At 35.1% G+C, this 13,078-nt stretch overlaps 1 protein-coding gene across 1 annotated transcript in view; it reads left to right on the forward strand.

Moving 5' to 3' along the window:
• The first annotated feature begins 5,149 nt into the window (after positions 1–5,149).
• LOC120945972 (vitellogenin-A2-like) overlaps positions 5,150–13,078 on the forward strand; it is a 67,504-nt gene continuing 59,575 nt past the window's right edge. The window contains exons 1-7 of the mRNA XM_040360579.1: positions 5,150–5,198; positions 5,510–5,530; positions 6,587–6,738; positions 8,232–8,483; positions 10,317–10,481; positions 10,871–11,019; positions 12,671–12,821. Of these exons, the coding sequence (XP_040216513.1) occupies positions 5,159–5,198; positions 5,510–5,530; positions 6,587–6,738; positions 8,232–8,483; positions 10,317–10,481; positions 10,871–11,019; positions 12,671–12,821 (930 nt within the window). The 5' untranslated portion in view covers positions 5,150–5,158. The remainder of the gene's footprint in view (positions 5,199–5,509; positions 5,531–6,586; positions 6,739–8,231; positions 8,484–10,316; positions 10,482–10,870; positions 11,020–12,670; positions 12,822–13,078) is intronic.

Raw genomic sequence — 13,078 nt, forward strand, 5'->3', positions numbered from 1 at the left:
AGAGCGGTTGCAACTAATGTACACTACTCGTTCCAAACAAACAGAAGCGAGGGGAGGGGAAAAAAGAGGTTTAGGAGCACATGGAATACATTACAAGGAGGCAGAAAAACACTGTAAAAAATAATTTCATGAAAAACAGATAATATAAGTAGTGGATGTATATGGGTATTTTTTGGACAATAAGGATATTGTTTATTACTCTTATTATTATTATTATTATTATTATTATTATTATTATTATTATTATTATTATTATTATTATAATTCATATTATTTGCATAGATATAACAACTGCTATGTTATATTATATCATTATTATTATTATTATTATTATTATTATTATTATCATTGTTGTTGTTGTTATTTATAAAACAAAACAATATATTATTATAATTATTATTACCTGTTTTTTCCTATCCAGCCTTCAATAAAACCCCTGAGTTATATATAGAAAAAAGAAAGCTAATTATGTATGGTATATTCTCAGCATTGTGGGCTGCATAATTAATATAACATTTGGCAAATATTCAAATAAGTAGCGTACATCATCTTAATTATGAAACATGAGTTATTTATGAAGAGACATACAACTAAACTGGTAAATTATTGAACAAGTAATGTTTACATTATTTCATTATACCTCCTTTCAAATATTCAAATGGTAATATTTTTCTAATTTGGTAATTTTTATTATTTTTAAATCTCTTTAATTTGATTGGATGTTTGTGTTTGGAAGTGAGCACAGGTTTACAAGGCTAGGCTAAAAATCGCATCTTTAATAAATGAATTATATTAAAGATGTAATATATATATATATATATATATATATATATATATATATATATATATATATATATATATAGATAGATAGATAGATAGATAGATAGATAGATAGATAGATAGATAGATAGAGATATATATTAATAAACAATCTTTTTTTTATTATTCTTTTTCTAAAGGGTGAGATGTGCACATGGCTTAATTAAAACTTTTTTTTTTAGATATGTATGGCAATCTTACAGCATGGAAAATAAATTGTGTAGCAAAAGAGAGAGAGAGCAAGATAGGAGAAAAGAAGATCACATGAAAAGCAAAGGAAAATATTTCCTATATGTTTTCAGTGAAGATTTTCAGCTTCTTTAGTAAATCAATTTAAAATGAAAATCGCCCCTTTTTCACACTCTGAAAGTGATATTAAACCAATAAATAAAAAAGTACATAACTAATATCACTGCTGCTTCAATGCAAAACCCCTAAAATATTATTACAAACAGAAATAATAAATATCTACTATGCAGTGCTGTAAAAAACTATCACCTATACACCTTGCAATATACATTAAAACAATCAATATTGATGTGCAATAAAACATTTATCAAAAAATTGCAACAATACAGATTGCAAAAGTTTAGTGTTTATAAATATGTAACCGTTCAATTGATTCAAATAAAAACGTAATTTCTCAAAAAGTGCTCCTTTTGAGAAAGGCATATATTTTCAACAATTCCGATTAAACATACACCAAGGTATCATCACCTCCAATTACCAATCAAAATATGTTAAAAATCCACTTAAAAAATGTAAAACATGTCAAACAATACAAGCGTTCCTTTTTATCATAATTATCTCCAGATAACATCTCTGATGTTTCACCTATTCCGGCTTCTTCAGAAAGGATAGTTGGCTAACAGGAGCATACACTATTATTATTATTATTATTATTATTATTATACAGGATTTATATAGCACCAACAGTTTGCACAGCGCTTTACAACATCAGGGAAGACAGTTACAATACAATTTAATACAGGAGGAATCAGAGGGCCCTGCTCGTTAGAGCTTACAATCTAGAAACTGTATTGATGAAACATACAAAACATCTTCAATGAAAGCTTACAAACATCACCTTGTGTAATGAAAACCATAATGAGGTAATTCATGGACTTGTTCACCCTATGTGAAATATACAAGGAAATTATAAAGAGGCAATCTATGATATACACTTGGGGCCAGATTCACAGAATAGATACGACGGCGTATCTCCTGATACACCGTCGTATCTCTTGTCGTATCTATGCGGCTGATTCATAGAATCAGTTCCGCATAGATAGCCCTAAGATCCGACAGGTGTAATTGACTTACACCGTCGGATCTTAGGATACAGTACCTCGGCCGCCGCTAGGTGGAGTTTGCGTCGTTTTCCAGCGTCGGGTATGCAAATTAGCAGTTACGGCGATCCACAAAGGTTTTCGCGTTCGTTACGTCGGCGCAAGTCTTTTTTTCCCGTTGCAAAGTTAAGTGTGCTATTAACATGGTGTAAAATGACTCCACCATGTTAAAGTATGGCCGTCGTTCCCGCGTCGATTTTGAATTTTTTTTTCGGCATAAGTACGTTACGCACGTCGCGATTCACAAACACTTCGGGCCGCCGTAATTTCACGCAAAGCACATCGGGAAAATTGCGAACGGAGCATGCGCAGAACATCCGGCGTGGGAGCGCGCCTAATTTAAATGGTACACGCCCCATTTGAATTGGGCGGGCTTGCGCCGGATGGGTTTACGTTACACCGCCGCAAGTTTACAGGTAAGTGCTTTGTGAATCAGGCACTTACACTGAAAACTTGCGGCGGTGTAACGTAAACGGGTTACGTTGCGCCGCCGCAATTGTACCTGAATCTGGCCCTTGCACTATTAATATACAGAAGTCCTTTTTGATCATATCCAATTAAAATGGGAAATGGTCAACCGGCAGTCCCTTGGCATACTTCATAAGGGCCTCACTGCTACCCAAAAGGAATCTACAATCAAAAGAAAATCTCTTGAAAAAAAAGTCCCTTAGTGATGAAACGCGTTGATAATATTTTTTTACAGCGCTGCATAGTAGATATTTGCTTTTTCTCTCTTAAGTATATCAGCCTGAAAGAGAGAGGGTCAAACAATTTGACAGAAACATATGAACAATTTGTAAAAAAAAAAAAAAAAAAAAAAAAATTATGGGTAATTTCTAGATCGCAACATATGAAGCACTAGCTCAGTTTTATAGAGCTGAATGGTTTTGATAATTTTAGAGATGACTAAAACGATTTATATAAATCTTACAGGGCTTTTTTGGTTACGAGGAGTAAGTTATATTCTGCGCAGTAGGTGATGTGATTTTCTTTATCCATCAAAAACAAGTTCTGTAAAAAAAATTTTTTAGCTTTCACTTGTTATTTTAGCCTTTTTTAATCAAATATTTGCAGGGGAAATCTTAAATTGACTCACTTTGTAAATGTTGGATTTTTGTTTTGTAAGCACAATTTTTTATTTTATTTTCACCTTTTATAAATAATTATTTATTAATTATTATTATTATTTATAATAATAAGAACAGTAGCACGCATAAAAACATTTTAGTCATTCCAAGAGTCTGTTTGTCCTTTTGTTTAGAGGCTTTTTGTTGGGGCATTACCAAATTGGTTCTGGACCACACTGGGTGATTTCTTTTAATATCTGAGAGGGGCTTTTCTTGGTTGCTGGTACCACGATGGAGATCTTCACTTAGATGATACCCAAGTCCTGGCATAATGCAAACTTCCACTAAAGAAGTTGACTTTGGGGTTGATTTACTAAAACTGGAGAGTGTAAATCTGGTGGAGCTCTGCATAGAAACCAATCAGCTTCCAGGTTGTTGTTTTTTTTTTTTGTCAAAGCTTAATTGAACAAGCTGAAGTTAGAGGCTGATTGGCTACCAATGCACAGCTGCACCAGATTTTGCACTCCAGTTTTAGTAAATCAACACCTATGTTATGAAAAGCAGCAGAAATTTCAAACAGCACTAATCACTAAAGCACTAACAGCACTAATAATCTACAACAGTTGGGAAAACCTATGTGACTCTTAGGCCTCGTACACACAACCGTTTTCCTCGACAGAATCCATCAAGAAACTTTTTTGCCAAGGAAAACGGTCGTGTGTATGTTTTTCATCGAGAAAACTGTTGAGGAACTTGACTAGAAAAAAAGAGAACAAGTTCTCTCCTTCCTCAATTTCCTCGTCATGTTCCTCGTCGGACTGGTTTTCTACGAGAAACACGTTCGTGTGTATGCTTAGAAACCCGCGCATGCTCAGAATAAAGTATGAGACGGGAGCGCACCTTCGGTAAAAGTAGCGTTTGTAATGGAGATAGCACATTTGTCACGCTGTAACAGACTGAAAAGTGCAAATTGTCTCTTACCAAACTTTTACTTAACACGCAGTAACATGAGATTAGCAAAAGCAGCCCCAAGGGTTGTGCCAGTGGAATCGAACTTCCCCTGCCGTCGTATGTGTTGTACGTCACCGCGTTTGAGAACGAGGAGATTTGGTCTTGACAGTGTGTATGCAAAGAAAGCTTGTCAAGTTTCTCCACAAGCCTGACAAGGAACTCGTCGAGGAAAACGATGTTTCATTTACGTGTGTACGAGGCCTCATAGAATGTTGATAGTTGAATATTGACAATATGTAATATCAGAAGGAAGGATCTTTTCGCACTCAGCAACCAAGTTGATTTTTTTATGCTTTTATGCTTAACAATTTTGTTGAATGCAATTTAACAATAATACACAGTTTTATGATATAACAATTGACTAGATCAATTTGTAGAAGTAAGCTAATAATAAAATCCCCATTCTCATGCTATGAGAAAAATACAAGCCAGAATTATTGGTTATATTAATAATTATAGATTATGCAACAGAGTTAAATAAATCATATAGTCAGTCTGTCTTTGTATTCAATTTGTTTTGGCTGAATCATTCACATTTCTTATCAGCAAGATTAGATCTGGTATATTCTGTCACTGTGACCAAAAACAAAGTTATCCTGACCTACCCAATTATTTACCATTCTTACTAAATTACAATTAGGTAAATTGTACAAGATACATTTAAAATAAAAATGGAATTTATAAATTCCTTTTAATATGTTAAATGGCCTGAGGGATGTGTTGGACATATTACATTTTAAAGTTTTGATTTTCTTTCTAAAAACAAAATAGCTGTTTTGCAAAAAAACAAATTTGGAAAGGGTGGTTGCAGATTAATAATTTACTGGAGATGGCAGTTTCCAAAATGACGTACTCAGGAAAATTTCACTATAAATACTGTGGGCAGTCCTCAGTCAGGTATTCACCATCATCATGAGGGGAATCATCCTAGCATTACTGCTCGCACTAGCGAGTGAGTAGCCTTTCCATATTATAACATTTTTATTATCACTTTAATATCATTATTATTTTCTTGACAATTAGATAAAGATCTTTTTTTTTAGCATTTACTTATATTTATTTTTTCACATATACACAGTTTTTATTTTTATTTAAATTAAATACATTTTTTTCATAATTTAGAATACTTATAAATTTATTGAATTCTTATTTATTGTCTTTTTTGTTAAATTTAATGCGATGCATTGCCACATTTAAAGTATTATTATATGGATAATGTTTTTTTTTAAATACTAACATTATTATATTTATGTCTCTTTACAGGTAGTGAAAGGTCACAAAATGGTAAGTGCAATAAGTAATAATAATAAGTAATGCAACTTGTATGTAAAAGACAAACTGGAACAGCACTGTACCTGCCCTATGGCTAAAGATCTAATTTATCTGTATCCAGGCTAATTTTTTAAAGTGTGTGAAGAAACATTTGTTATTTGTTTCTCTAATGCCTCATTGGATTGCCAGTTCTCTTTCTTTGATAAGAGATAATGAAAAGGAAGAACATGGCTAGTTGATAAGTGAAACAAGAACAACCCTTCTGAATGCTTTCAAATAATAGATCCACTATAGTCCTCTACATGTTATGTAACCATAATTCCCAGCATGCATTGAAAGCCCACAGTTTAGCTTAAAAAATCCATGCAAAATATTTACCGGTACTTATTTTTTAAAAGTGCCTGGGAAGGGTAAATGGTAAAGTATCTCCACTGAGGGCCACTAGCCCAACATATTTTACTATTATTGGCCCAGGGGGGAAATCAGCCCCTATCCCCTGCCCAGTCTCTGTACAATTTGTATACAGCATATCTCAATAGTTGAGTTGCAATGTATAGTCTGTAGGTTGACTGTAAAATTGTATATTTTTCTGCATGGGGAGACAAGATATGAACGGAGCGCTATCGGCTGTGAAAGCATAATTTTGCTTAGAAATCCCTTTAAGGTGTCAATAAAAAATAGTTGCTCATTACTGTGAACTTATACAATTGGATGAAAAGAAAATTCTGGACAGCCGCACTCAAAATCAATGCCTTTATTAAAAAAGAGGTAATAATCCCAAAAATACAAGCCACAGCAAACAGCTGAATACAGGAGCTGATGCGTTTCATACTTTCGAAAGTGCTTATTCATATTTATTTTTTGGATTATTACCTCTTTTTTTATAAGGCATTGATTTTGAGTGCGGATCTCCAGAATTTTCTCTTCGTCCAATTGCCTAAGCTTAGCCTGCACCTGCTGTTCCCATTTGGAGGAGGGCTGCATATCCAGACACCCTTCCTAGAGGGGCATTTCCTCCTCACTGTGAACTTATAACTATCTAATTAATATTTCTATATTGTTTTACAGCACAAATCTTAAATCCCTCCAAGACCTATCTTTACGTCTATGAAGGAGTTCTTCTAAACGGTCTTCCAGAAAATGGACTTACCAAAGCTGGTCTGAAGATAAACTTATGGGTTCGGATCGGTAGCATTGGTCAAAAGATGTTCCTTGCTGAGGTAATAAATGGAGTCCAGAGCACATTTTTTTTTTCTGTTCACTTATTTAAATTTCTATCTATGATGATGGGGAAAAAAGGATTGAGTTTAAAGATGTGTTGTAAATGAACACTTCCCCCTCCTGTCCTATATCCAAGCCATGACCAAATGTAACTTGTTTTTGGCCAGGTAAGGAGATAATGGAAATTGCATTACCAGCAGAAATTATCTAAGAAATACAGGCATACCCCACTTTTAAGTACACAATGGGGTTTATTTACTAAAGCTGGAAAGCTCAAAATCAGGCTCACTTTTGCATAGAAACCAATGAGCTTCTAACTCCAGCTTGTTCAATTAAGCCAGGGATCCTCAAACTACGGCCCTCCTGCTGTTGCGGAACTACAAATCCCATGAGGCATTGCAAAACTCTGACATTCACAGACATGACTAGGCATGATGGGAATTGTAGTTCCTGAACACCTGGAGGGCTGTAGTTTGAAGACCCCTGAATTAAGCTTTGGTATAAAACCTGAAAGCTCATTGTTTTCTGTGCAGAAGGGAGCCTGATTTTACGCTTTCCAGTTTTAGTAAATTAACCTCATTATGTACATAAAAGTGGGGTATGCCTGTAATTAGCCTTTTCAACATTTCTACCAGTTTTTTCTTTTACACAATTCAGATTCTTGAAGTTTCAGTGCAAATGATAAACCTTTGATCTAGGCAGATATAAAAGACACAAATGAATGCAGCTTTGTATTCATTAATACACTTTATTAAAGTAAATTGTAAAGGCAGAAGGTTTTTTATCTTAATGCATTCTATACATTAAGATAAAAAGCCTTCTGTGTGAAGCAGCCCCCTCAGTCCCTTTAATACTTACCTGAGCCCACTTTTGATCCAGCAATGTTGCACGAGAGACTCGGCTGTCTGGGACTCTCCCTCCTGATTGGCTAAAACAGCAAAGCGAAGTGCCATTGGCTCCCGTTGCTGTCAAAGTCAGTGAGCCAAAAAGGAGAGAGCGGGGCCATCTGAATGAAAAAAATACAGGTAGCTGCAGCTCAGCTCGAGTGCCCCCATAGCAAGCTGCTTACTGTGGGGGAACTCAATGGGTGGGAGGGGCCAGGAGCACTGAAGAGGGACCTGAGAAGAGAAGGATCAGGGCTGCTCTGTGTAAAACCACTACACAGAGCAGGTTAGTATAACATCTAAAACGAGACTTTAGTATCACTTTAAATGCAACAGTGTTAGTACCTGAATTTGACCTGATATCAGTCTCCTGCAGTCCCTGTACAGCAGGACTGGCGTGTGAGATGAAAAAGTAGCAGAAGAAACCATTTAGTTCATGTGCTCATAATAACAATAGCTAAGACAATTTGAATACAACTGCAGTCCTTTAATGGAATTGGTAATCATATACAACTACTATGACTAGTACAAAGACTTTTTGCCATCCTACACTGGTTAATACCTTAAAAAACATTCATTCTAACTTCTTTTTCCGCTGTCTTCACCAGGCTTATAACGTTGACGTGAAAGAATATCATGGAATATGGCCCCAACAGCCTTTCACCCGATCCTCCACACTGACCGAAGCCATTGCAAAGGAGTTCAAGAATCCTTTCAAGTTTGAATACTCCCATGGTGTAGTTGGAGACATCTTTGCTGAAGAACATGTGCCAACAGTTGTGGTCAACCTCATGAGAGGCGTCCTCAACATGTTAAACATTGATATCAGGAGATCAGAGAATGTTTATGACGTGGAAGAGGTTAGTACAGAAACTTTTGTCAATGATTACTGAAGTTATGGGGCAAAAACAAATGACGCTAACGCTAATAATGTTACATATTCTTCATAAATATATCAAAATATGTAAAAGTGTGAAAAGGTATAGTTCTTGCTTGGCAACTTTGAAGGTTTTGGTACATTTTAGAAAAGTTGTGACGCATGATATGAAAGTATATATTGCAAACAACTAAAGGTCAGTTTACCCAAGAATGATATTTCAGTTTTTATTGGATTGTTTTATAGTTTAAGCACCTGACATTCATTAGATATTTTTTTTTTGGGGGGGGGGGGTGGACGAGCTCTTGTTGAAATATTGATTTCCTAGGTCTATACCCCTGCTATGGCTGCTTTGAGAGGTTCCCACTTTTTATAAATGTTATAGTATAGAGCAGCCTTTTCATAGGTTGCTAGGGGATCTTTTGTCAATGAACAAATTGTACCACTCAGATAAGCTACCAATGTCGCCAATTAACTTAATAATGTATTCTTTCTTTTTTTTTTCACAAGAAAAATGTTTATTCAAATTTTTACAATACAAGCGATGCATTAACACAGTTAGTCAATAATGTATTCTTTCTAATGATCACCAGTTTTAGGGACCTTCTTCCCACTAACCACCAATGTAAGGAAAATTCTTTCCACTGATCATCATTGTAAAGAGCTTTCTTCCCACTGACTACTAGTGTGCTTGAGCCCTTCACTGATGACCAGTGTAAGGGGCTAATTTTCCACTGACCTCTAATTTTCACTGTCTGCATTTTTTCTTGCCATTATTATTCAGAAAAAAAAAATGTTTGCATATAGAGAAGCCCATTCCTACACACCATTTCGTTTTGTTTTATTTATTCTTATATTTACAACCTACTGTTCAAACGAATGTCTCGTGAGTTGTAGATATAGTAATTATTAGAAGGGGTTCCCTGAAAGCTGAAAGGTTATTTATTCTTATATCTACAACCTACTGTTCAAACGAATGTCTCGTGAGTTGTAGATAAAATAATTATTAGAATGGGTTCCCTGAAAGTTCTTTCAATGGTTCCACCATGTTAAAAGAGTTGAGAGGGGCTGGTATAGAGAATGTAACAGGATAAGCTGGAACACATAAAACATGGTGGAAGCATCTAAAACTTCCAGATTGACAGGAAAAGCATTAGGAATTATGGCAGGAAGAGCTTGCCATTTGAGTGTCCACAAAATAAAGAGTTCAGAGGCTACCTTAAAGGGTCACTAAATAGCTTCCTTTACCTTACTGCAGTCCTGGTTTCATGTCCTCATTGTTCGTTTTCTGTGCTCTGTACATCACAATAGCAGGAAACAACATGCAAAAACGAAACTGAAACTGTAGGTACATTATATGATTGATTTTTATCTATTTTTAATCATTTTTAAAATGAATCAGTTAACTATTATGTCTCTATACCCTGTAAACAGTAATTTCAACTCCTTTAATCCCACCAGGCTCTATCTATACCTAAGAAGATATGATAACAGATTGGAAAACATTGTAAATAAATATACAGAGTAGACAATATATACAGAGTAGGCAATATTTTTGGGGGTAGACTGTTGGGTAGGGTGTCTACCTTCTCTAGTCTTCCATGCTTGATGGGTATTCTAACTTAATGCCGAAATGCAAGATGTATCAAGAATTAAAGTTCCCGCCTTGCCCTGTGATCACAGCAACCTCCTTTTAGCATAATCAAATAGGGAAAACAGGACAGGGATGCAGAACACAAACAAATTATAAATAATAATAATTATAAATATATGAAAGAAAATTAACAGCTGACAACACTATTTCCTACTCCTTTAGGAATCCATTGTTGGAAATTGCCTGACCAGGTATGTGGTCCATCAAGTTGAGAATAAACCAAACTCCGTCATCATTATTAAATCCAGAGATCTTGACAGATGTGAGAATCGGTTAATACACAGAATTGGAATGCCCTTCGCGGAGCCCTGCAGATCATGTCAGCAGGTATGATGAACTTTAGCTTATGTTAGCAACACAGGGCTTTTTTTTGCCATTTCACAGTTAAGTGCAAGTACAAAGAAATGTAGAAGTAATATGTCTTAATTAATATGATTTATCACTCAAGGAACTGGATAAATCTTTAGCTAAAGGGATGTCTGAAGGAAGCTGACATGGGGGTCAATTGAATGTCCCAGTCATACCTGCCATATATTTAATAATATTGCAGTTATAATACTCCCCCCCCCCCCTGTTGCTTTTTGGCCAATCAGCCTGGGTTATAGTAAATTGTGGGAAAGTTTTTGTCTCTCTGGGGAGGCCCTATCAGGTTTTGGAGGAGGCAAGGGTAAAACATAATATTCACTAGTCTTTCCCTATTGCTTTCCTCTCTTCAGAAATCCAGGCACTTGCGCAGACTGCAGACGTTCACCTATAAACTTGGATTCAAGGGTAATGATGCAGTCATTGATGAAGTCCGTGCCAGGGAACAAACACAGTTTGCCCCATTTTTTGAACTTTATGGATCTGCAGTAACTGAAGTCAGGTAGAGTATTTACAGTTTTACAAAAAGAATATCAGTCTATCACATACTTATGCTATAAGGGTTTTAATTTGTAGAATATAAAAGACACAAACTAATGCAGCTCTGTAATCATGAATACATCATCCAGGGTCCAGGATCAGCTGGGCTCAGAGGAAGTGCACTGGATAATGTTGGCTATCAAACTGAAGGCATGTAGCGGCGCAGTAAAAAAAGTACTACAGGGGGAAATCCCTGGATTAAAGCTGAATATTACAACAAAAAATGTTTTTGTTATTTTTTCATCTTAATGGGCTATTCATTTTTATCTTTTTATTTTTGCCTCAAACTGTGCTTCAAAGGAGGTCTTCTTTAGATTTCCAAAGCTTAAGCTGAGCTCTGCCCACGTAGCAGAGTTGTGTGCTGCTTTTACAGAAATCAGCAGATGATCAATATTCACCTTGTTTGTTATCAGTCAAAAAAAAATAAAGTAAAAAACCTTTAAATGGGCCCTAATCCTAAATAAAAGAATATCCATATGAAGAAGCTATTCATTTACAATTATTTATGTCAGGCTGGAGAAATCTTGAGCATCTGTCAGATATTCATGGCTGAGGTTTCCATTCTATCCCCTAATAATATAATATTTTTGTAGCTGTCTGTGCCCTGCGTTTGGAGATTTCTTTTGTGTCACAAAGATAAGGAAGTAAAGAAAATCTCTAAAAAATTCCTAAAAACATTTTTTTTTCTAGTATTGTCATAAAAAAACATTTGTGTTGCTGCCTGTGTCTATATTAAAGTATCCCCGTGGACAAGCTTTTGACATTCATGTTTTTGCATATTCTCAAAAAGCATTAAAACAGCTTTTGTAATCTGATTTCCTTTAGATTTACCAAAACTATGTAGTGAAAAGGCCTGCCTGATTGCATACAAATTTAAACTTTTAAGGTTTGACCTCATATTATATGGTTTTGGTAAAGGAAAAAATCTACAGAAAATTGTATAGTGTGTATCCAGCTTAAGACTCTAAAGTTCCAACAGCTTAAAATCAATTGTTGTGTGTCTCTAAAAGGGCAGGCGGGCTGCTAAAATTCCATCACATTTGAAAGTAGCAAGAAAAAAAAATAGGATTTCAGTGCCTCTGTTATAAATTTAAAGTTTAAAGAATCTCTCCACAATGTCTATAGCTACAGACTTGAATGGAGGTGTTTTTTTCCAAAGTGCTTTTACTGCTTGTTACAAAAATGTATGTACTTTAGTGTGCATAATCTAGGCACAGCTTCACTTTTAAGAGCTTTCATTATTTTCACAAATAGTGATGGAAAATCTATTCAATGGGGACACAGTTGACATTGAAAAACAAATGTTCTAGCAAAAAGTTTAGGAAAGATTTTGTTTGACCTAAACATAGTCTATTTTATATTTTCTAGGACCACATGTTTTCTCTAGTTGTAATCAATAATCTATAGGTTGCTTTGGTCCCACCTATAGAAAGTGGTCTGAATGGAAAATGTTGCTGATGTAGCGGTCAGTAGGATTGCAGTTACCAACAATTCCCATCTTATTGGTTAATACAGAGAGAATGCATGTTTTCATATGAGATTTTTTGTATATTGTCTTCTTTTTTATATAAGGTTTTGAACAATAATTTATATAAATGTCTGTTCTCTTGCAGACAAGTTCTCTCCTTGAAAGAAATCCATACCAGCAGCATTGGTGATACCAAAGTACCACTTATCAACCGTGGTGGAATAAGATTGCGTCTAGGACTTGAAGTCTTACAAATGCCTATTCTCCAGATCAAGCATAAGAATGTTGAAGCACAGGTGAGAAAACATACCGTATATAGGAAAAATTAAGAAAGTTTGTGAGGAGCAACGTATGGCTCTCATAAAAAAAAGTCAACACCCAGGAACACAAACTTGTTTAATATATATTAGGACATAGGGGGGACTGTACAACAAACAATGCCATTTTTATACTAGATTCTCAAAATGACAATTTTTGATTTGGTGAATTTAGTATAGAATATTCATACAACAGGCAGATTCAGTCTATGCCCTATATGGAAATATATTTACAT

Source organism: Rana temporaria, chromosome 7 (assembly GCF_905171775.1).
Source record: "Rana temporaria chromosome 7, aRanTem1.1, whole genome shotgun sequence".
Lineage (NCBI taxonomy): Eukaryota > Metazoa > Chordata > Amphibia > Anura > Ranidae > Rana > Rana temporaria.